We start from the raw sequence: 25,521 nt of genomic DNA on the forward strand, positions 1-25,521 counted from the left end.
TTTCATATTCACTCAGAGAAAAGTATGTTAAAAGCTAAATTTAAACTAGGTCTTTGAAAGCCTCTTTCAAAACTTGGATGTCAGAATTCCAATTAATCACTTATAAGAAACTGGTAAAACAGAATAAAGAAGACCATGCAAAAATAAACAGTTGGAAACAAAGAACATTTTGGAATATAACCAAAAAATGAAGGACTTGCATCACCAGATGTTGAAATGCATTATGAAGTTACAACACTTAAATGAGTTGTACAGATAGGTAAAATGGTAGAGAACTTAGAAACATGCAATTTGCATTATATCTTGGTACATAATGAAAGTGGCATTTCAAAACAGACAGGTGAGGGACTGGTCAAATAACTATTTGAAAGAAAGAAACAGATCCCTACCTCATACCCTCACTAAAAATAAATTTTATATAAATTATACTGGATATATGTAGGAAGATTTTTCCAAATATGAAGACACATAAATAAACCCCACACACATCATTTATATTCATGTCTGTTTCCCACACTAGACTCTAATAAGTGTCTTAATTGTTTGTGTTCCCAAGTGCCTGGGGCAGAGCTTGATACATGCAAGGCAAATGAATATTGTAAGAATGACTGAACGAATCATGACCGAATGAATAAATGACTACAACCTGCCCAGCAGTGGGTACGGGACTATAGTGAGTGATAGTGACATGGTACACATAGCTGCCAGTTTTTGAATAGTATGGAACAGTCTAAAAATTAGATCAATTCCTTGAAATGAAGCACATTTTCTTATAAAATTTTAATTCTAAAAGAAATGATTAGGTTCTAGGCTACCAAAAAAAACTTATTTGGTATATGCAATTATAAGATCATCCTATTTCTATATTAATATATCTGTGTAATAGCAGAAGATGCCAAAAATATATCCAACTCCTATTTTGCAGAACTGGTAGGGAGATAGTACTCCTTCCCGCACACCAGCCCAAAACATGTAAACTGGAAGCTTCCCCTGCTTTAAACAAGCATCGAAGGCTCCAGTAGAAGGTAGAGGGATATGAGCAAAGAGTGAGTACACAGAAACTATGGAAGGGACTGTTATGGTTCAGTCATCAAGAGGTCTACTGGAGAGGAAAGAAAAAAGTGTATATAGCAAAAGAAAGCTCTTCAAAGAAAACTGCTACGATGCATGAAAAACAGACATAATAAAATAAGATGACAGAGGTCTAAGCAGTTTTATAACACTAAGAATATATTGTCTCTTAAAAGACAAAGAGTTAGACTGGTCCAGAAAAAAACCTTCCAAATCTAAACATATGTTGTTTATTAGAGACATATTTATAGCTCATAAATATTTAAGACATACTATGTGCCAGACATTATGTCAGACAGTAACTGTCAATGATCAGCAAGATAAACATGCCCTATTCTCTGGGACTACACAGTATAGTTGAGAAATGGACCGTGGTAAGTAGCTGCTGAGATAACCCCAAAGATTCTTCCCTCCAGGTATTCACAGCCTTGTGTAATCCCTTCCCCTTGAGTAACCTGCTTCTAATCAATAGAAGACTTCAAGGCTGAAGGGATCACAAATAACTAGATTACAGAAGATTCTAATTTCAACTTTGCTAGTATAATCTCTCCTTTGTTGCTTTGATGAAGCAAATGGCCATGTTGGGAAGAACCATGTGGCAAGAAACTGAAGATGGCCTTTGGCCAATAGCCACCTAGGAACTAATGAACAACTCAGAAGGAAGTACACTGTGCCAATAACCATGTCAGTAGGACTGAAAGCAGATTCATCTTTAACTGAGCCTTCAGATAAGATCCCAGCCATGGCTGACACCTTGACAGCAGCCTCATGAGAGACCCTGAAGCAGAGGACCCAGCTTGACCGTGTCTTCCTTCCTGACCCACAAAAACTATGAGGTAAGAAAATGTGTCTTGTTGTAAGCTAATAACTTTGGGGTAATCTGTAACACAGCAATAGATAATTAATGCATTGACAAAATCTAAGAACAAAGTCTACTAAGTGTTATGATAAGGGCAGTAGGTATAATAAAAGCACACAATGGAACTAATAAACCAAATTAGGAGATAGAGGAGGAAGTAGAGAGTAAAGGTTATTAGCACTTATTATGAAGTTATAATAATGTGAATAGCCTGGTACTGCAGAATAGGGAGGTAATCAATTATTCTGAATGGAAAGCCCAGGAACTGAACCATATGTTTATAAGGCTTTAGTACTGGTAAAGATAGAATTACAAACCAGCAGAGAAAGAAAGGATTGTGTAATGACTGATACAGGACATCTGGCTAACAATAAAAAAGGATTCCAACTCTCACACTATAAAATAAAATAAATTCTGGATGAATTAAAGACTAAAATGTAAAAAATGAAGCCACAACAATTACAAAAGAAAACAGAAGACATATTACATAATATTGAGTGGAAATGCTTTTCTAAACATAATACCTAAAAGCAGAAGTCACATAGTAAAAGATTGATAGCTATAAGCATGCAACATTTTAAAGTTTTTGTATACAAAAAATACAATAATTAAACAAACTGAGGGAATACTGTCAAGATATTACAAAGGGCCAACTTATTTAATTATAAACCACTTTTATATGTAAGAAGGAAAAGAGCCAACAGAAAAATTATGTAAAGACAAAGACATGTAATTCACATAAGACCTATAATGGGCTAATAAATATATGACAAAAATGTAACTCCCTTAAGAATCAAAATCAAGGAAATAAAAATTAAAACATAAATAGATTTTTTTCACTTTTCAAAGTAGCAACGCAAAAAACAGATGCCCAATATTGGCAGGCATACAAGAAAATAATCACTCTCATATTCTTCTAGAAGAAAACAAATTATTATAATCTGTTTAGAGAACAATTTAATAGAAGCCTTAGTATATATACGCTCTTACCCACACATTTTATCTCTACTAATTTATTCTACAGGAAACTAGCCATGCCATTTTTCTAGAACTTTTCAATTTGTTAACAGGCAGGCATGAGTTCTTAACCGGAACTCTTGAGAATGAGCTTTGGGGGTTCATGAATCTACTGACTGGCACAAGATTATGTATGCATATGTAAATGTACATGTGTGAATTTTTCTGGGAAGATCATTTACAGTTTTCATCAGCTTTTCAAGAGGTTTGGTGACCTCAAAAAGTTTAAGTGTCCTTCATAACAGGTTTAACTGCTTTTTACTACATTAATATTTCATAAGTAGATATAGATGTTTTTGCTATTGTTCCATTTTGATATTTTGATTTTATAACTAGAAATGTTACCCATAACATCTGCCACCGGGTAGTATTTAGATTTCTCTTAAAAGATATCTTTCAAATACTATGTGCTTAAAAAAAGACTTGATTAAAATGTTTTACAACATCTCAAGCAGTCTTTAATTAAAATATGTGGCTTTTTTTTTTAAGAGACAGGGTCTTACTCTGTCACCCAGGCTTGAGTGCAGTGGTGTGATTATAACTCACTGTACCCTGGAACTCTCAGGCTCAAGTGATCTTCCCACCTCAATCTCTCAAGCAGCTGAGACTACAGGTGCACACCACTATGTCCAGGTAATTTTTTTTTTTTTTTTAGTAGAGATGAGGTCTCACCATGTTGCCCAGGCTGTTCTTGTACTCCTAGTCTCAAGAGATCCTCCTGCGTCAGCCTCCTAAAGTGTTGGAATTACAGGCATGAGCCATGGTGCCTGGCCTGCTGTCAATTAGAAAACTTTTTATTCTGAAATACCTATAAATTCATGGGAAATTTCAAAAAGTGTACTTAGAGGTCCCATGTGTCCTTCACTGTTTCCCCTAATAGTAAAATCTTGCATAGTACATATCAAAACCAGAATATTGGCAATAGTACAATTCAGAGCTTATTCAGATTTCCAGTTGCATATGGATGTGTGTGTGTAGTTCTGTGCAATTTACCACACGTACAGATTCACGTGCCCACCAGTACAATCAACATACAGAACTGTCCCATGGCTACAAGGGTTCCTCTTGCTCTCTCTTTATAGCCATACCCATCCCTCAAATCACCCAAATCCTTAACCTCTGGCAACCACTAATCTGTTATCTATCTTTATAATTTTATAATTTCAAGAATGTTATATAAATAAAATCACACAGTATGTCGCTTTTTGAGATTGGCTTCTTTCACTCAGCATGATTCCCTTGAGATCCATCAGAGTTGCTGTGTGTATCAATAGTTCATTACTCCTTTTTACTGTGGAGACATATTCTGTGTACAGTTTGTTGAATCATTCACTTACCAAAGGATGTCTGGGTTGTTTCTATTTTTTGGCTAATATAAATAAAGTTACAGTGAACACAAGTGGACAGGTTTTTGTGTAAACATAAGTTTTCATTTCTCTGAGATAAATGTCCAGGAGCGCAACTGCTGGGCCCTATTAAAGTTGCATGCTTTTAGTTGACAAGTAAAAATTGTATATATTTATGGTATGGAATATGATATGATATTTTGATATGTGTACACTGTGGAATGGCTAAATCAAGCTGCTTAACACATGCATTACTTCACATGCTTATTTTTTGTGGTAAGAACACTTAAAATCTACTCTTAGCAATTTGCAAGTACACAATATATCATTAACTATAGTCACCATGAAATACAACAGATGTATTGAACCTATTTCTCCTAACTGAAATTGTGTACGTCCACAACCCCCATCCTAACCCCACGTCCCTGCCTTTGGTAACTGCCATTTTACTGTTTCTATGAGTTTGACTTTTTTAGATTCCACATATAAGATCATGTGGTGTTTCTTTCTATGCCCAGCTTATTTCACTTAACATAATGTCTCCCAGGTTCATTCATGTTGTTGCAAATGACAGGATTTCCTCCTTTATAAAGGCTGAAGAGTAAGTATTCCATTCAGTAGATACAACGCATATTCTTTATCCATTCATTCATTAATGGACACTTCAGTTGATTCCATGCCTTGGCTATTGTGAATGCTGCTGCAATGAACATGGTTGTGCAGATACCTCTTCAACTGATATACGGATTTCATAGCCTTTGAATATATACCTAGTAGTGGGATTGCTGACAGTTCTTTTTAAGTTTTTGAGAAATCTCCATACCGTTTTCCATAATAGCTGTACTAACCTACATTTCCCCCAGCAGTGTATTGGGGTTCCCCTTTTCTCCACATCCTTACCAGCACTTGTTATTTTCTGCGTTTTGATAGTAGCCATACTACATACTATTGGGTGGGAGGTGGTATCTCATTGTGGTTTTAATTTGCATTTCCCTAATGATTTGTGATGTTGAGCATTTTTCCATATACTTGTTGATCATTTGTATGTCTTCTATTGAGAAATGTCTGTTCAGGTCCTTTGCTCGTTTTTAAAATTAGGTTGTTTTCTTGCTATTGAGTTGAGTTCTCTATATTTTGAATATTAAGCCCTTATCAGGTATATGGTTTGCAATATTTTCTCCCATTACATAGCTTGTCTTTTCACTCTGTTGACTGTTTCCTCGGTGGTGCAGAAGCTTTTTAGCTTGATGTAACCCCATTTGTCTATTTTTGCTTTTGTTGCCTGTCCTTTTAGGGTCACATCCAAAAAAATCATTCAAAATGTATTACTGAAATGTAGGCACACAATCAGAGAATACCTCTGTCACATACTGGATTCAACTAGCGCTTTGGGTCAAGATCTGTGTTTTAACTATGTATTTTCTAGACCTTATAAAAATTATAATAATTATAAATAATATTAAATGTATACCATTATAAAAATATTTAGGGTTACTTTATTAAAAATTCTGTAATATAAAAAATTAGTACCAACTCTACCTAACTTTTTTAAAAAATTAATTCTTCATAAATATTCTAGTATCTGGGGGAAAGTTCCTGGGGGGAAATTATCTTTCACAAAACAGAATTTTTGAACACTGATTTAAAGGAATATAATACAACAAAATTTGTTTTGAAAAGGCACAAGTAGGATAGAAGAATGTGATCTTGATGCATCTACATCAGGGGTCAGCAACCTTTTTCTGTAAAGGGTCCACCAGTGGATTTTTGGCTTTGTAGGCCATCTAGTCTCTGTACAACTACTCACTTCTGCCACTATTTTGCAAAAGCACCCAGAGGCATATGCAAACAAAGCAAAATGGCCATGTTCTAATAAAACTTAATTTACCAAAACAGGCTGTGGGCTTGATGTAGTCCATCGATTGTAGTTTGCCACCCTCTGAGCTACCTTATAAAACCATAGTTTTGAACCAGAAAGGAACTTTGAGATCATCTCGTTTAACATTTTCTTTGGACAAATGAACAAACCACAGACCCAAAAGATGAAACAACTTAATTTACCTGACTAGTGAATGGCAGCACCCAAACAAAGACTTATAGGTTGTCTTATTATTGCCAGTCTGGTATTCTGATGCATGGATGTCTGATGCTACTACATAATCATGGGCATGATATTTGCAGCACAGTGGAGTGTCTGAAACTCCATCAGATTTTACTTAAACCCACAAAATTGTTAAAAAAAGGTTTTCTGAAAAAGTTATAAGTTATACTGAAACAGTATCTCAAAACAACTTGTGAGAGCTGTTAAATGAACTTTACAAGGAGAGATTGACAATACAGAGAAAATATAGAATAGAGATGCACTTAGAGAATGATGTTCAGGCAGCTAGAAGTGAACTTAACTGGTAATGATGCATGTCTCTACTATATGTGAACTTACATTAGATAAAATAGAAAGTGTTTCTTTCTTAACCTGAACATACATTTGTAACACTTTTTACCCTAGATTCACCAAACTTCTGTGAGTCAGAGGCCAAATACCTGTTGTTAGTGGACATGGTCACATGCCTTTGCACTGGAATGTCTTTGAATGCTTCATTTCCAAGAGTTGTGTGTAGCATATAAGGAGACATTTCAGCATCAGGCTTAACTCCAGCAGAGTTTCCTTTGTCTCTTAACGGTGCTGGATTAGGTTTTTTGCCAACAGAAAAATTTGAAGCAAATCCTGGTTGTCTGAGGGTTGCTTTTGGTTTTCCTATGAAGTTAGGCATACATAACAAAATCAATTAGCATCCCCAAACCCCACTTTCATTATGACACTCCCCTGACCAGATGTTTTCTGTGGGTGTCTATTCTCAGAACAGTTTGTAAGAACACGAGGAGGTTGCCACTGGAGGGCTGGTCAACAGGGAAAGAATAGATTGGTAAGTATTTGGCAGATAAGGTTCTTCATCCATCAGACTGGCCAGTAACTCCTGCTTCTCACCAACTGAACACTTCAGTGGCAGCCACCTCATGTTCTTGCAAATATAGCACACTCAGCTATATCTTGGTCCTCCCGTCTCTTCCCCATAAATCCAAATTCTACCCATTGTTTGCGGTCTGGGGTCAAGTCTCCCCTTTGCCTTTTTCATTCAAAATGATTGCTCCCTTGTCCTAAATGCTCTCTGTGGCATTTAGTCATCTACTGCTTTGTATTATCATTGAACCACTTCATGGGAATTTAGTTTTAGAACTGATTGTAAGATCCTTGAGATAAGTGTTCGGTAAACAAAGGCTGAGTTGTCTATAACATTTCTCTGTACTACATAATTCATATATTTCTGAAACTAGAGGTTTTCTACCAGAAGACATAATTTGTCAAATAAGACATAAAATCATAGGTTCTTGGTGCAGCCAACATTCTGGACAAGACATTCCCTGAAATGAGCTTAAAAAAAATAAAACTACACACTACCGTAACAAGCTCAATTAAAATCTGTTCTGAGTTATTTCCCACTGTGTAATTACTTCACTTAGTAAGTCATGCTCAGCGCATTCACTTAAGAATTTCAAATGGAAATGCTAGCTTCAGGATCTTTCCCCTGACATATGTATGTTAACAGATACAAGTATTTATCATAATACAAACAATATTTCCATAATTCCCTATGATAATGTATTCGTAGACAGCCCTAAAAATTTTAGCATGTAAAAAGCTCCTACCTTCTAGAAAAAATGGCATGGTTTTCTTCACTCTCATCTGACAATTAACTTGACGCCCGGTTTTCCTTTTAGAACTCCTTTGACGAGCCACAAGCTGAGCAATTCTTGCAGTTTCTGTGCAGGCCATGGCATAGCAGGTAATCTATTCATTAGAGGCAGGGTAAGAGGAGAAACATTTCTCAGATTCCGTGTTGCCTAGAGGCCAGTTCTTAAAAGTGGATCTTAGTGAGCCTACATATCCCAAGTCAAGTGGTATGCAAATATTCATGTGTCTCGCTCCTTGATAATGCTAGAAGAAAATTATATTTTCTGCAAGAGGAATCTGGCATAGTCTAGTACATTGAATTATCTTTCCCAAACTGAAAATTCCATTTATTTTTAAATAGGTATTAAGCATCTACAGTGTACTAGATACTATGAGATTACCAAATGAACAAAAAGCAACCTATGATCTGATGTATAATATCATATAATTTGTGAGGTACATTTCATTCACACTTTACACATGGGAATGCAGAGGCTCAGGAAAGTTAAGCAACCTTCCAAGTCACATGGCGAGGCTCTTTGAGTCCAAAGTATGTACTCATAACTACTATGTTGAATACAAGACTACTAAATCCTTCTCTTGCCTCTGTGATGGATCTGCTGGGTGACTCTGGGCAAATCTAAGTATTCTCAGCTGTAAAACAGGGGTGGTTTAGACCTGGTGTTTTCAAACTGTGTTCACGGGAGCCATAGAGTTCTATGGAGAGGCCTCAAGGGGCTGCTACTGGCAGGGGCATGAGAGCAAGGCAGGGCAAGCAGGGTCTCCGGAGCTTCCACATCTCTCAAAACACTGTAGCTCAGCTCTGTATCTTTAAAGAAAAAATTGGTATGATATGATATTGAAAAAAGATTTGAAGATAGAGACTACTGGGACAAGATGCTCTCTACAGACCTGTGTAGTTTTCAAGTCTTTGACTCTAATTTGAAATCAAAAACAGGAAAACAATGAGGCTTTATGTCACAAGCTAAAATATGTTCCTACTCTTTGGCCCAGTATTTCTATTTCTGAGACTATATTACAAGAACATAATTTAAAAAAACAAATGTTACCTACCCAAGTATGTGCAACGGGGGTATTTTAATAGTCAAAACCTGGAAACATTTAAAATGTCCAAAACAGGGGAACGAAGAGTTGAGTAAATTACAGTATAGTGACTCTATAAAGCATTAATTTATTAATTCATTCAGCTATTCATTCATTCATGCATTCAACACAGATTTATTAAGCCCTTCATCCTTAATAAACTTATGGAGGAAAAAGAGAGAAGCAAGAAATTAAACAGAAAACATTGTGTCAAGTGTGATAACGGATGTATTACAAGGTGCAAGTAGACAGAAAGGAGGGCTTAAGTCTGTCTGGAACGATCAGGGATGCCAAAGCATATTTTATTATTCATATAACATTTAATTAATTTATATCTTCTCCTTAGGAAAATTATTAACTACAAGGTGAACTTCCCCTTTGACTACTTTCCTGCTCCTGGTTCCCTTGTCCTCCTCCACCACTGCCTCCTCATCCCCCCATATAGAAAAACCACTATGTCAGGTTTTGGTGAGAAACACTCCAGACCTGATCCACATATTTACACATGTAGAAATATACCCAGGAAACTATAGTGTATGAGGGGGTGTGGGTGTTTTTGTTTCTCTTTTGGTTGGTGGTCTGTCCATATCTATTATGCTGTACAATGGGTAGGTACCAAGAAGTGAAGCTGCTAGGTCGCAGTGGAAGAGCAATGACAGATCAACCGGCTACCACTAAATGGCCTATACTATCTATAAACTGTGTTCTTCCAGAGAGGCAGAAGGATTTAAAACGGTATAATGATATGATCATATTGGTGTGAAGGAGAGGAAAAGAACAGAAGAGAAGACAGAACAGCAAGGAGGCCCCGGTAGTTATGAAAAGTGATGAAGGATCAGCTCCGGACTGACTAGGTCCAGATAGCAGGAATTGACTTGATGAGAATTTAAAACTGTCTATTAGATTTGGTGATCACAAGGTCATTAGTGACTTTGGCAAAAACATTTGTAACAGGTCTGTAATAGGCAGGTGTGATATTTATGCACTTAAGGCCTCCAGTACAACTATTTTGTTTAGATGTTGACATTGGGTAAATATTTTTAATTTTGTGCGGTTAAAATCTTATTTTTACAATGAAAAGAATTTGAGGAATAAGAAAAAGACATAAGAATGTAGGCTGTGCTTTACATGCTGTTTTCTCTGTCACTACCAATCCCAAACAACTAAGCTAGTACTTTCACTTAGACGTCTATCACAGGTAGGAGATTGGAAGTGCCAGAGAGGCAATTATGAATTGGTTTGATTCTTCTGACACGCACAATTACCTTCTTACCTCTCCAGATCTACTAGTCTCTATCCTGACCACTGCTGGCACACTTCTCAGATAGGCTTCTAGTGTAGGGAAACCTAGCTGTTTGAAGGGGATCCAGTCTCCAGTCAAGGATCTGTACTCTCCTTGGAGCCGGGGTAATGCTACTCCATTCTTATGAGACTGCAGAACAGCTCGCAGCATCTTTGAAACCAGATCTCCTTCCAGCATCTTTGCCTATAAGAACACAGTAGAAGGTTACTATAATATGGCTCATTCGTTTGTGAATTCAAATAGATTTTCAGAGCTGAAACTTGTTACTTTATAAATTATTACTGCATACTTTCTGTGCAATTACAATATGGGGAAACAACTGCCATGGTAGAGAAAAGCACAAATACCATAAGAATGCAGGGGAAAGTCAGAAGGCACAAGACCAGCCTGAAGAGGGAATATATCAGGGAATGTTCCCAGATTCAGGCGGGGAAGCCTGAATGGAGTCCTGAAGAGCAAGATGGAATCACCTAACAAGGAGGAAGAGGGTGGGCTGTGGGGCTGGGAGTGGTATCAGCCCAAGGAAGGGAACAGGATGTGCGAGTGCACAGAGGTGAGAGAGAAGCACATGGTGTGTTCCAAAAATTCCAGACAGTTAGGTGGCTGGACGTGACTGAACAAAGACTCCAAGCTGAGGGCTCAGAGGGCCAGGGAGGGGCAGACCCTGAGACTACTATATTATGCTCATGTTTGCATTTTTGCCAAAAGTAACGGGGGCCTTAGGGATATTTTAAATAGGGGGAAAAAATGATCAGCTCTGTATTTTAGAAAGATCACTACTCAGCAATGGAGAAGATAAATGGGAAGGAGAAAGATTAACAAGTTGTCAGAATACTTGGAAATGTGGAGGACCACAATACAGGGCCTTAGGAATAAATAAAAAAATCAATTTGAGAGGTAATTAGGAGGTGGAATCAGCAGGAATTGGTTAATTGGTTTGGATGAAGAGGTGGGCTCCAATGTTTCCAGCTTAGAAGTAAGGTAGAGAGTAATGACCCACATTGAGGTGGGATAAAGGCAGGTTTGCAAGAGAGGAAGAGGCCAATTCATTTTGGACACGGAGAAGTTGGAATGCTTATAGAACAGCCATGCAGATATATTCACTAGGAAATTAGGTTAGAAGTCTAAGCTGGTCACAGATTTGTTGGTCTTTGACTTATATGGGGTACTTGACATCCAGGGAGTAAAAAACAAGGTTACAGATGGACCTCTGCAGAAGGCTATCATTCAAGAAATGGATAGAGGAAGACGAACCTATAAAAGGCTAAGAAAAAGGGACTAGAGAGATGGAAGAAAAAGAAGCAGAGTCATAATGCCATATGAATAAAAGGAGGAAAGAATCATTTCCTTTGGACTAATGATTACATCTAGTTGTAGTTTTGCAGAGAAAAAAAAAGACAAATTCAGGAGATACATTCAGAGAATGTATAGATACATACTAGGAGATACATTCAGAGAATAAGTAGCCTGGAAAAAATGGCTTACCCTTTTATTAAAGGAAAGAGGAAGGCAAACCATGGGCAATTTGTTACTTTTCCTTCAACAGTGATGTTCAATAGAACTTTCTGTGATGTTTTATATTATTGCAATGTCCACAATGTCCACATATGGCTCTGGGCACTTAAAATATGGCCAGGATGACTGAGGAACTAAAATTTTACCTTAAATTAAATGTGGCCACTGGCTACCATACTGGACAGCAGAGAATTCTAGACAAATAGCCATTTTCTTTCTCTGGCTTAGAAAACACAAAAGAAGAATGACATACAATTCTATCAATTCCATCATTCGTCCATCTTAAAAAGAAAACAAAATATCAGCCTGTTTGTCCTGCTATTAATTATAAACATAATATTGAAGTTACAGTAAGGTTTCAATAGCAAACAAAAATCTACATAGTCATGTGCCACTTAACAGTGTTTTAGTCAACAACGGACTGCATATATAAAAGAGGTTCTATAAAATCATAATGGAGCTGAAAAATTCCTATAGCCTAGTAATATCTTGATAATCCTGGCCTTGTATAGGCCAAGGCTAATGTGTGTGTTTTTGTCTTAGTTTTTAATTTAAAAAGTTTAAAAAGTAAAAGAGGCCAGATGCAGTGGCTCGCACCTGCAGTCCTAATGCTTTGGGAGGCCAAGGTGGGCAGAATCACTTGAGCCCAGGAGTTTGAGACCAGCCTGGACAACATGGCGAAACCCCGTCTCTACAAAAAATAGAAAAATTAGCTGGATGTGGCAGCATATGTCTATAGTCCCAGCTACTCAGGAGGCTGTGGTGGGAGGATCATTGAGCCCAGGAGGTCAAAGCTGCAATGGAGCACCACTGCACTCCAGCCTGGGTGACAGAATGAGACTTGTGTCAAAAAAATAAAAATAAATGAAAAGTAAAAGAAATGCAAACTTTTAATAAATTTAGTGTCGCCTAAGTGTACAGTGTTTATAAGTCTACAGTAGTGTACAGTAATGTCCTAGGCCTTCACATTCATTCACCATTCACTCACTGACTCATCCAGAGTAACTTCCAGTCCTGCCAGCTCCATTCATGGCAAGTGATCTATATAGGTATGCCATTTTTTGTTTTATATACCATATTTTTACTGTATCTTTTCTACGTTTAGATACACGAATACTTACCATTGTGTTAATGGTTGCAGTATCCCTCTTTATCTGAATGTTAATAGCATTCAGTACAGTAACATGCTGCACAGGGTTGAAGCCTGGGAACAATAGGCTATATACCACATAGCTCAGTTGTGTGGTAGGTTCTACTGTCTAGGTTTGTGAGTCCACTCTATAATGTTTGCACAGCAATGAAATTGCCTAACAATGTATTTCTCAGAACATATCCCTGTCGTTAGGCAATGTACGACTGCATGCATTATATACCTTCCATTACTAAACATTAACTCTTTTCAAATTATTATCACCAGGACCAACAACATTTAATTAATACTATAACCTACAAAAGCCCTATACTAGGTCTGTATTCTTATTCTTTTCACAGATGTGTGTGTGTGTGTATGTGTTTGTGTGTATAGTCATGCGTCACTTAACAACGGGGATACATTCTGAGAAATGTGTCGTTAGGCAATTTAGTTATTGTGTAAACATTATTGAGTGGACTTGCAAACCTAGATGGTATACCCTAGTACACACCTAGGCTATATGGTATAACCTATTGCTCCCAGGCTACACACCTGTACAGCATGCTACTATACTGAATACTGTAGGCAATTTTAACACAATGGTAAGTACTGTATGTCTAAACATATCTGAGCATAGATAAGGTATAGAAAAATACAGTATTATAATCTTACAGGACAAATGATTATGCAGTCCATTGTTGATCAAAACATTGTTATTGGCACAAGACTAAATATCAAAATCTTCCTTTAGGGAAAGTTTACCTAAAATAAAATTAACTCATTTTATATGTAGCACTTCTTGAGTTTTAAAAAATATACACACCTATGTAATCATACCACAATCAAGATACAGACATTCCCATCATCCAAAAAAATTCCCTCATGTGGGGTACATAATATATGTAAAAGTAAAATGTACAAAGGTAGTACGAAGAATAGAACCAATGGAAGGTTCTTACACTACACATGAGGCGCTGTAGTGTCATTTGAAAGCTATGATAAAGAGGGATACTGTAAACCATATGGCAACCACTAAAATTTTTAAAAAAGGTATAATAATATGCCAGTAGTAAAGATAAAATGTAATAAGACAATACCTATGCAAGCAGAAGTTAAAAAAAATTAGACAGGAAAAAGGAGAAAAAAAAGGGCAGAGAAAATAGAAAACATCCAGCAAAATGGCAGGTTTAAAGCCAATCATATCAATAATTACATTAACTGTAAATAACTGAAATAGCCCTATAAAACATTAGGGGTTGGCAGAGTGGATAAAAAAGCAAGACTTACTTATATACCACCTTCAAGAAACCCACTTTAAATATGAATGCATAGGTTAAAAGTAAAAAGAAAAAAGATGTACCATGCAAACACTATGACTGTATAAATATCAGAACAAGGAATCTTATCAGAGATAAAGAGAGACATTACATAATGATTAAGGGGCTAATTCATCAGAAAGATAAAACAATCCTAAGCTTCCAAACACACAAAATCTGATAGCTGAAAAAACTTATTCACAATTTCACAATTATCATTGGACACTTCAAAACTCCTTTCTCGTCAATAGACAGAACCAGTAGATCAAAAAATAATAATAAAATCAGTAAGAAAATAAAAGAGCTGGCCAGGTGTGGTGGCTCACACCTGTAATTCCAGCACTTTGGGAGGCCGAGGTGGGCAGTTCATCTGAGGTTGGGAGTTCAAGATCAGTCTGGCCAATGTGGTGAAACCCTACCTCTACTAAAAAATACAAAAACTCAGTCGGACGTGGTGGTTCATGCCTGTAATCCCAGCTACTCGGGAGGCTGAGGCAGGATAATTGCTTGAACCCAGGCGGTGGAGGTTGCAGTGAGCCAAAATTATGCCACTGAACTCCAGCCTAAACAACAGAGTGACTCCATCTCAAAAAAAAAAAAAAAAAAGAATATAAAAGAGCTAAACACTATCAACCAAAGTGACCTAATGATATTGACAGAACACTCCACTCCAAAGACAGCAGAATATACATTCTTTTCAAGAGCACATGAGATGTTCACCAAAATAAAATATATTCTTGGACTTAAAACGATATTCAAACAACTTAAAATAACTCATATTATAAAAAGTATATTCTGTGGATAGAACAAAATTAAATTAGGTATCACTAACACAAAGATATGTGAACAATCTCCATGCAAATTTAACAAGATACTTCTAAATAACCGAGGGTCAAAGAGAAAGGCTACCTCCAAAATTAGAAAAATATTTTTAAATAAATGAAGACACAAATGTAAAATTTTGCTGGATGCGGTAAAAGTATTAGAGGAAAATTTATAGCATTATGTTTCTGTTAGAAAGAAGAAAAGTGGCAAATCAATGATCTATTCTCCTACTTTGAGAACAAAAAGAGAGAAATTTATATCAAAAGTAAGCAGAAGAAAGGAAATAAAGGTGAGAGCAGAAATCAATTCTGAAATGATGAAACAGATCAATAATGAAGTTTAAAAATAGGAGAGAAAAGAATCATGAAACTAAAACTAGTTTTCAAACCATCAATAAAATTGATAAACTCCTAGAAACATAGAAAAAAAAAAAGAAGGCACAAATTACCATAATGTGATTGAAAGAGGGGCCATCAATACAGATCCTACAGACATTAAAAAGAGAACATGATAAAACAGTTATGCCAGTAAGTTTGTAGCTTAGATGAAATAGATAAATGTATTGAAAGACACAAATGTCAAAGCTTACTCAAGAAGAAATAAATAACCCTCAAATATCCCTATAGCTATCAGAGAATTTGAATTTACAGTTAAAAATCTTCACACAAAGAAAACCTGAAGCCCGCATTGCTTTACTGGCAAATTCTACCAAACATTTATAGAAGAATCAATACTACTCTTACAGATTCTCCCAGAAAACAGAGGGAAGAGAACATTTCTGAACTCATTTTATGAGGCAAGCATTATGCTGATACAAAAACTATACAAAGACACTGCATGAAAAGTACAGACCATATCCCTCATAAACATAAATGCAAAAATTCTTAACAAAACATTAGCAAATAAAATCCAACAATCAGTGAAAAGGATAAGACATAATAACCAGTTAAAGTTTATTCCAGGAATGCAGGTATGGTTCAATATTCATTAAGTCAATCAATATAACTTACTACATCAACAGATTAAAGGAAATTAAACAACACAATCATATCAACAGGTGAAAAAAAGACAGCTGACAAAATAAAAAATCTATTTATGATTAAAAAACTCTCAGACTATTAGAATAAAATGGGAAGTCCTTAACCTGATAAAGACCATCTGTGAAAAAACCCACGGTTAACATCATTACTCACAGCTAAAGAGTGAGTGCTGTCTCCCTAAGACTGGGAACAGGGCAAGAATGCCCATGCTCAGCACTCCCATTCATTATCACAGTGGAGGTCCTAGCCAGTGCAATAAGGCTGATTTCAAGATTTACTATAAAGCTATATTAGTCAAAATAGTGTAATATTATCAAAAGAACAATCATATAGATCAATGGAACAGAATATGTAATCCAGAAATAAACCCATATATGGTAAACTGATTTTTTTTTTTGAGACAGGGTCTTGCTCTGTTGTCCAGGCTGGAGTGCAGTGGCACAATCTTGGCTCACTGTAACCTCTGCCTCCTGGGTTCAGGTGATTCTTGTGCCTCAGCCTCCCAAGTTGGCTGGGATTACAGGTATGTGCCACCATGCCTGGCTAATTTTTTTGTATTTTTAGTAGAGACAGGGTTTTGCCATGTTGGCTAGGCTGGTCTCAAACTCCTGACCTCAAGTGATCCACCCACTTCAGCCTCCCAAAGTGCTGGGATTACAGGTGTGAGCCACCTCCGGCCTAGTAAACTGATTTTCAACAAAGATGCTAAGGAAATTCAATGAAGAAAGTTCAATGAACAGTGCTAGTAAAACTGGTCATTCATATGCAAATAATGAACTTCATATTATATATACAAAAAATTAACTCAAAATAAATAATTTAGGTCCTAAATGAAAAGGCTAATAGTATAAAACTTCTAAAAAATACACAGGAGTAAATCTTTGTGGCCTTGGGTTAGGCAAAGACTTTTGAGAACCATAGAAGAAAAAATTGGCTGGGCACGGTGGTTCACGTCTGTAATTTCAGCACTTTGGGAGACCAAGGCACATGGGTCACCTGAGCTCAGGAGTTCGAGACTCGCCTGGGCAACATAGTGAGACTCCGTCTTCACACACACACACACACACACACACACACACACAAAAGCTGGGCATAGTCGCACGTGCCTGTAGTCCCAGCTACCTGAGAGGCTGCAGTGAGCCATCATGGTGCGACAGAGTGAGAACCTGTCTCAAAAAGAAAAAAAGAAGAAATTGACAAATTGGATCTCACCAAAATTTAAAATGTCTGCTCTTCCAAAAGCTGTTCAAAAATGAAAAGCCACAGATTGTGAGAAGATATTTTCATAACAGACGTGGTAAAGTTGGTAGTCATATATAAACAATACTCAAAACTCAATAATAAAACAAAGATCCCAATTTAAAGTGTGCAAAACACCTGAATACATACGTCACTAAAGTAAAAATGAAGATGGCAAAAAAACACATGAAAAGATGCTCAACAGCATTAGTCATTAGGGAAATGCAAATTAAATTCACAATGAAGTATCACTACACATCTATTAGAGCAGCTTAATTTTTTTAAAAAAATGACAATACGAAGTGTTGATGAGAAAGCAGAGCATTTAGAACTCTCATACATTTCCGGTGGGCATGCAAAATAGTACCGTGAAAAATAGTTTGACAATTTCTTTTTTTTTTTTTTTTTTGAGACAGAGTCCAGCTCTGTGGCCCAGGCTGGAGTGCAGTAGCCCGATCTCGGCTCACTGCAACCTCTGCCACCCAGGTTCAAGCAATTCTCCTGTCTCAGCCTCCCGAGTTGCTGGGACTACAGGCACACGCCACCACGCCCAGCTAATTTTTTTGTATTTTTAGTAGATATGGGGTTTTACCATATTGGTCAGGCTGGCCTTGAACTCCTGACCTCAGGTGATCCACCCGCCCTGGCCTTCCAAAATGCTGGGATTACAGACATAAGCCACTGCCCCGGCCAGTTTGACAATTTCTTACAAAGTAAAGTATACACTTATATAACCCAGCAGTCCTCTCCTACATTATTGCCCAAGAGAAATGATGACATATGTCCACACAGAAACGTGTGTGTGTATATAACAGCATTATTTATAATTGCCCCCCAAACTGGAAACAATCAAAATGTCTATCAAAAGGTAAGTAGATAAACCAATCTAGTAGCGCCATACAGTGGAATACTATTCAGTAATAGAAAGGAACAATCTGTTGATACATAAAACATGCATGACTCTTATATTATGCTAAAGGAAAAAGCTGGACACAAAAGGCTACATACATGACTCTATTTATGTGAACATTCTGGAAAAGGCGAAACTACAGACACAGAAATTAGATCAGTGGTTGCCAAGGGCTGGGGGTAAGGGGAGGTGATTGGCTATAAAGAGGGATTTTTACTGCATGTACAGCATATCTTTAACCACCACACCCTCCCCCACCCGCCCCCCCAAAAAAAAGTTCTTTTAAGCTATGCTTCTCTGTGGTCAGCCCTCTCTGGTTCATACACACACTGCCCTGGCTCCTGGCAACTACCAATCTGCTTTCTGTCACTATGGATTATTTTTGCCTAGTGCTTTGTGTTCCATCTATGTTACTGCATTTAACTCAGTTCATTCCTTTTTATTGATGAGTAGTATTCCACTGTATGGATATACTGAAATTTGTTTATCAATTCAAATGTTGATACACATTTGGGTTGCATCCAATTTTGAGATATTATAAATAAAGTTGCCTTGATCATTCATGTACAAGTATTTAGGTAGGCATATGTTTTTATTTCTCTTATGTAAATTCTGAGAAATGGCTTTTCTAAAAATCTAGTATCTATAATAATGCTGGGAGGCTATTATCCTCAACTTATAGATGTGAAAACCAAGGTTCAGGTAAGTTAAATACTTAAGATATCGCGGGATGTAGATAAGCTAGGATTTCAATCCAGGTCTGTTTGATGCCAAAGGCCACATTTTTCCCATTATATCACCCTGTCTACTGGTACTGGGAAAAACACCCAGCAAACCCTGAAGAATTAAGAACAGGAGACAAGACAGGAAAGAAAGAGTAAGCAGAGTAAAAAAGAAAAAAACAGTGGTGTGAAATCCACAGCTGACTCCACTTAGTCACAGGGCTGGTGTGGATTCCAAGACAATGGAACAGCTGGAGATACTCAATAGAAATTCATGGCAGAGACAGAGAACTGCAGAGTCTGCACACCTCCACTACCTCTGAAGTCCACACTCTGAATGAATGCCAGGGAGCAGGAAAGAGGACAGCTTTGGGACCTATACTTCACGGTTGCCAGATGTCAATGCTGAAGTATGAATTTTGGCTCCTGAATAGTAAATTGATGACACGGAAAATACTTTAACAATGGTTCATGACTCATGAGTCAAAGATCACTGAACTACTATACAGTTATTTCCACAAGTAGTAAAAGCAACAGTGGAGACTGGCCAAGTTTTAATTTGCAAGAGGACATACTAAAGCATCACTTGCTTACTCCTCAGTGCCAATCCACCCTGACTATCCATTTCTGATCTCCACCTTCCCCATCTATGTGCTCTTCTTCCCTTCAAAACCCAATCCCTCCCATCAGTTCATCTAGAGCTCTTCTGAGTGAAACTGGGCTTTGCATCTTTGTATATCCGTATGCCTAAGTGGGCCTTGGCTATCAGCTACATATGCATTACATATAGATATAATGTCAGGTGGTTAGCACACATCCAGGGAAAATATCCATCTGGGTGTGACCAGTGTAAACGACTCAAATTAGACTGTTCAATATATCTGACTCCTCCCTGGCCAGACTACTTTATATTCCCCTGCCAGAGTTTCAGTAAGAAGGCCTTACCCTTTGCCTTAAGAATAGAGTTTCCATGGTATTCTCCTTCCCTTCATTTTGGAAAGAGCATCTGGCTCCACTGCCACCTCCCCTCTGTGGTCTACTTTCCTCCGCTACATTAGGAGTGGAGAGCAACCATTAATTTATGGGGAAAAAATGTCGGATAAATGCATTTTACTAATGGGTGTCCTGTTACTAAAACCTAACAGAACACTGTGATTCAGGTTTGAAAGGACAGGTCCAGCCCTGTCTTAGAGTCTAATCAGAGGCTTGTTCTACAGGTTGCCCTCTGCGGAAGCCTTCCACTCCTTCCACCCTTGGGAGAACCATTTTAGACCACTGCCCCTGAAATGTCCCTTCTATCTTCCTTATTTCTGCTCTGAAACAGCTGCAAGCAGGGATCTCCCAAAAAGGGCACTTCACAATTTTTTTTTTTTAAGGAGCGGCATTCAGGTAGAGTCTTCCTCTTGTCCCCACCCATGACCTGTTTAGCGGCCAGAGCAGTGAGGTACGAAGCTTTGCCTAATGCTTGCTTCTCTAGTCCCACCCTCTTTAAATGTGTCTTCTCCTTTATATAGCAGATGTCTTGTGACCTCCATCCTAATTGTTCTATCCTTTGCCCCGAGACTCTTGGAAGAAAATTAAATAAAATACCAGTGTGAATCTGCACGGCACAGAAGTGCTCATCCTTATTTTTCACTTTTCCCACCCTATCCAACCTCACATTTACCCACCTTGATTTCTTGGCATTGTCAGACTGTTTTTTCTAAGTTATATTTCTCAATCTGACCTGAGAAAAGCTTACGCCACACACATACTTCCTACTTTCACTCCCCCTTTATTTTTCCCCCAGATAGAGTCTTGCTCTGTCACCCAGGCTGGAGGGCAGTGGCGTGATCTCCGCTCACTGCAACCTCTGCCTCCTAGGTTGAAGCAATTCTCCTGCCTCAGCCTCTTGAATAGCTGGGATTCCAGGCACCCATCACCATGCCTGGCTACTTTTTGTATTTTTAGTAGGGACGGGGTTTCACCATGTTGGCCAGGCTGGTCTTGAACTCCTGACCTCACGATCCACCTGCCTTGGCCTCCCAAAGTGCTGGGATTACAGGTGTGAGCCACCGCTCCCGGCCTTTCACCCCCTTTTTAATGCACATATTATCACAGTTAAAATCTACTTTAAAATATTTCAATAGTAAAGTTGCTAACACCTGGCCGTTGATACATTTTGATTTGGTTTTGGGGGAACGGGAGGGGATTGCAGAAGATTATGCCTGAGCCTCCTTTTACTTGTGTTCCGCAAGTTTAATGCCACTGCTCACTCATTTTCCTGGGATAAGCCCCTTCTCCTGGATCTCATTCTCTTTATCTGTAAGATGAGTGAGGTCAGTATTAGTTCTCAATCCTCCCCCAAGCAATGTGATACATAAAGATGGAAGGCGGATGTCTACAATTCCTTCACTCTTCACCACTTCCATGGCAGTTGTCCTAGTCCGTGTCAGCAACATCTCTTTCCTGGAGCAGAGCAGCTGGGCTCTTAGCTGGTCTCTCTGCTTCCACTTCACCTCCTAGAATCTGTTCTCCACATATCAGCCTGAGTGATCTTTTCATATAATATATACTATTATATCACGTCACTCAAAACCCTCTAATGCTTCCTGTGTTAACTCAGACAAAAAGCCAAGTCCTTACAGAGCCAAAAAGGGCCCGGCATAACCTGCAACCCCCACTTCTTTGCCCTAAGTTCTCTCTTCTCTTTATTTTCATTCACCCATCCTGGGCTCCATGCTTTTCCTTGAACATGCCTGAGATGGCCTCACAACAGGGCTTTTGCACTTGCCATTCTCTCTACCTGGGACATATTGACTCCAGGGGCACATGTGGCTCACAGCCTTACCTCCTTCAGCTAAAGTATTTGCTCAACTGTCACCTCCACAGTAAGGCCTTCTCTGGCCACCCTATTCAAAATCAAAACTGAGATGCCAGCTTCCCTGATTTTCTCCTTAGCACTTATCACCATCCAATATTCTTCTCCATTTAATGGTTTTGTCTTTCTCCCCAACTTCAATGCAAGCTCCATGAAAGCAAGGATTTGTGTCTGTTTTGTTCACTGCTGAATCCCTAGTGCCTAGCCCACCGAGAGCTCAATAAATATTTGTTGAATGAATAAGAAATTCTCCATCCACCTACCACTCCTTTTCTCTCCTACTCACTAAAATACAGCATAACATAGGTGAGCTATTAAAGGCATAACTCTGAATCCAATTTAAGTTACTAAAAAATTATCTGCAAATGTTAACAATTCTTATAAACTGAATGAGACAGCCAATCGCAACACCAAACTGTGGTTGAGAATCATCAAGTAAATTATTTCTGAGCGTGTCCACTCTGAGCCAGATTAGGCCCTGTCAGGGCCGCAGCATGATTGCAAGGAGCCCACACATCCTGACAAGCAGCAGGCACGGCTTGAATATTAGTAAATGCCTCACATGTACTTATAGTCCTGTTTTTCAGAGTGTGCAGATATTATTGGGATCCATAAACACAAACTGATATTAAATTCACAACAGCTTTTGGTAGTTATATGTTTAATTGACCAATGGATACTGCAAGTACAACTACTAGTGTATGAGGTTTCACGAAATTTTTCTAAAGCTACAAAAAATGGCCTCATACTTGAGGAGACTGAGAATCGACGCTTGACCACATGGTTGCAATCTGTAAATTAAGTTCCCTCCCCCTGCCTGCCTTTTTAAAGTATGCCATCTTTCATGGAGGACTATAACTCTCTATTTGCAAACAACTTTTTGAAGGGAAGGGGAATCCCTTGGAGTATAAGACTGTGGGTCTCCAAGCTGGTGAGAAGCAGTTAAATGTAGTAAAACCTGGAAGGCTAAATGTGATTGTATTCAAATGCACGACTTGCCAGTCTGATTTCAAGTCCCACATTAGCAACATCACTTCAGGCAGTGAACGAAAAAGAAAGTGTAAGCTTTAAAAAAAATCATCATTATTTTCTAAACTATATCACTTTGTAAATGCTCTGAATTTTGTTACTTGGCTCATGATGACTTTTTTTTGAAACTTTCGGAAGATGGCAATTATACTCTCAAGGTATATAAGAATACTTTGTTCTAACTATAAAAATAAAGTTTAATATCTTAGACATCATCCATTAGAAGCATAAAAGAAAGTATATCATAGGAATTTCAACTGGAGTGCAGTGGCGCAATCTCGGCTCACTGCAACCTCCGCCTCCCGGGTTCAAGTGATTCTCCCGCCGCAGCCTCCTGAGTAGCTGAGACTATATTTTTTATGCTTTCGTGCTTTCCTTTTTTTCTTCGCTTATACCCAGTTAATCTTAATTATCCAAGACACTAATAATGCACATGAGGTGGGGTGGGGAGTTGGGGAAAGTGATGACAATCTTTAGGGAAACAAAATTTAAATAATGTAAGTGGCCTAAAATAATTCTCACTCTACTTCAAAACTGCATTTTGTAAATTCACAGCTTTTCTCTTTACTATACCTGAAAATGGCCCAAGGAAGTCCTATTCTGAAGAACCTGGTTTTGGTGCATCCCAGATAAACGCCTTCTACCATTGATTGATCCTCCCTGGCTCAGTCATTTGCATGTTATCTGCTTCCTCTAGCTACTGGTGTCAAAGGCCTTTAGCTGAGCTAGTCTGACTTCCATCCTATGCTTTCTCTTTTCTAAGTTTCTTCTTGCTCAACTATTTCCAACTGTATGATTTGGCTCATCCTCCTTACTACATTTTTCATGTCATCAATTTAAGTTGTCGAGTGGCACTAAATCTTAAAACAAATCAGAAGAATTATTAGGGTAAACTGAAAACACCAAGTAATCTCTCTTAGCTTCTTTTAGTTAGATGTTCAATTTTGAAGTATCTGGATATCTCTTTAGGGCATATACTTCTAATAACTAACTGCCCTTCTCCTTGAAGACACTATTTTAGCAACAGCGGGAACTTAAAGTCCCATAATGTCTGTGCTGACACATTTTAGGCATCGTCTAGGCTAACCCAAGCTCCTTATCTTACAAATCAATAAACTGAGCCTCAGAGGGAAAATTTTTTCCTAAGATCTTTACCCAATAAATGATTTCTCACCTTGCAACACTTTTAAATGCTCTTTTCTTTCTAATCATAGTCTGTTACCACTTCAATTACTCCTTCACCAACCAGTTTTTAAAGGAAAAAGATGATTAATACCCTCAGATGATGGTATACTTCCTTAAGAGTTTTTTTCAGGGAGTTATCTTTTTTATTCTTGTGATCTCAAGTTCCAAATTATTCGTGCATTTTAACTGCATACCATGAATGTACGTAAGTAAGGGATTTCCATAAGTCTACATACTAGACGAAAAAACCCTGAGATAATAAAGTGGCTTAGTAAGGAGTTTGTGTCTTAATCCTAGTTCCGCTACTGATTACCTGTGACAAGTCACTTCAGGTCTCTTTTTTTTTCACAAGGAAGATAAGAAAGGTGGGCAAGAGCCATGATTCTCAACTTTCCTTGGATTCACTGAAGGCTCAAATAAGGTCCAAATATGTAATGAAAACCGAGTTTGCTTACTCATGACAAAGCTGCACAGGCTAAAATGCCAAGCTTACTTTGAAGTCACACTGGGTAGCTTGCACTGATCAAGTTCTGATTGGCATATATACATGTCTTCAACTAAAAATTGCAAAATTAATTACTTTTAGTTTGAAAGACAAAACTGTAAACATATTTGGCTTACAGGGAAATAATGACAAGAATGAAGCTTTCAAAAGTACAGAGGTGGGAGTGGAGGGAGGAAAAAGCAGGTTTGGCACAAAGAAACAACAGTTCACGTAAATATAAAATTTCACCAAGGAACTTCTGTGAAAGTGTCCAGATGCAAAGCACTCTATGTCAAATCTCAATTCTTGAAAACAGCACTTGACAAACACAAATTAGGCACTCGGGGTTGGATTATATTTTTTCTTTATATTCACATTAAGTATCCAACTAGATTATATTGCACAGAGAACTTAAAAGAGGGGTTCTTCAAGGAGTTTAAAATCTCTTGATGCACAATACAATAGTTCATTCAGCCATGTTCAACCTGTACACTTAAAAGGGCATTAGCAGGGGATTACACTTCATTTTCAATCTACAGAGACTGAAATCTGAAGGCACTGCCAACTGCTGCCTCACAGTCTCACCGTGCAACTACCAAAGACGGAGGCTGTGTGCCACCAAAGGGCCCTGGATTGGGGCACAGGAGATGTGAGTTCTAATCCAGCTGGCCCCAGGGGCAATTCCCTATACCCAGAACAGTACTTTGCACGTAACTGATGCTCAATGAATGTCAGCTGAGAGGAAATGCAAAAATATCCACCATGTGCCCATTTATATTATATAGTAAACACAAAGATCTTTGTGTCCCTGCCCTCAAAAAACTAAAATCCAAT

General features: G+C 38.0%; 1 protein-coding gene across 2 annotated transcripts in view; it reads right to left on the bottom strand.

The window, feature by feature from the left end:
• The window catches only part of TDRD7 (tudor domain containing 7), an 84,004-nt gene that overhangs the window by 57,005 nt on the left and 1,478 nt on the right, over positions 1-25,521 (bottom strand). The window contains exons 2-4 of one of the 2 annotated variants that reach the window (XM_520135.7): positions 10,401-10,613; positions 7,999-8,140; positions 6,835-7,048 (exon numbers count right to left, since the gene is read on the bottom strand). In XM_520135.7, coding sequence (XP_520135.1) covers positions 6,835-7,048; positions 7,999-8,140; positions 10,401-10,607 — 563 coding nt within the window. In that variant the 5' untranslated portion in view covers positions 10,608-10,613. The remainder of the gene's footprint in view (positions 1-6,834; positions 7,049-7,998; positions 8,141-10,400; positions 10,614-25,521) is intronic. The other variant, XM_003312194.5, reaches the window with a different exon arrangement.

The sequence above is a fragment of the Pan troglodytes genome, chromosome 11 (genome assembly GCF_028858775.2).
Source record: "Pan troglodytes isolate AG18354 chromosome 11, NHGRI_mPanTro3-v2.0_pri, whole genome shotgun sequence".
Classification (NCBI taxonomy): Eukaryota; Metazoa; Chordata; class Mammalia; order Primates; family Hominidae; genus Pan; species Pan troglodytes.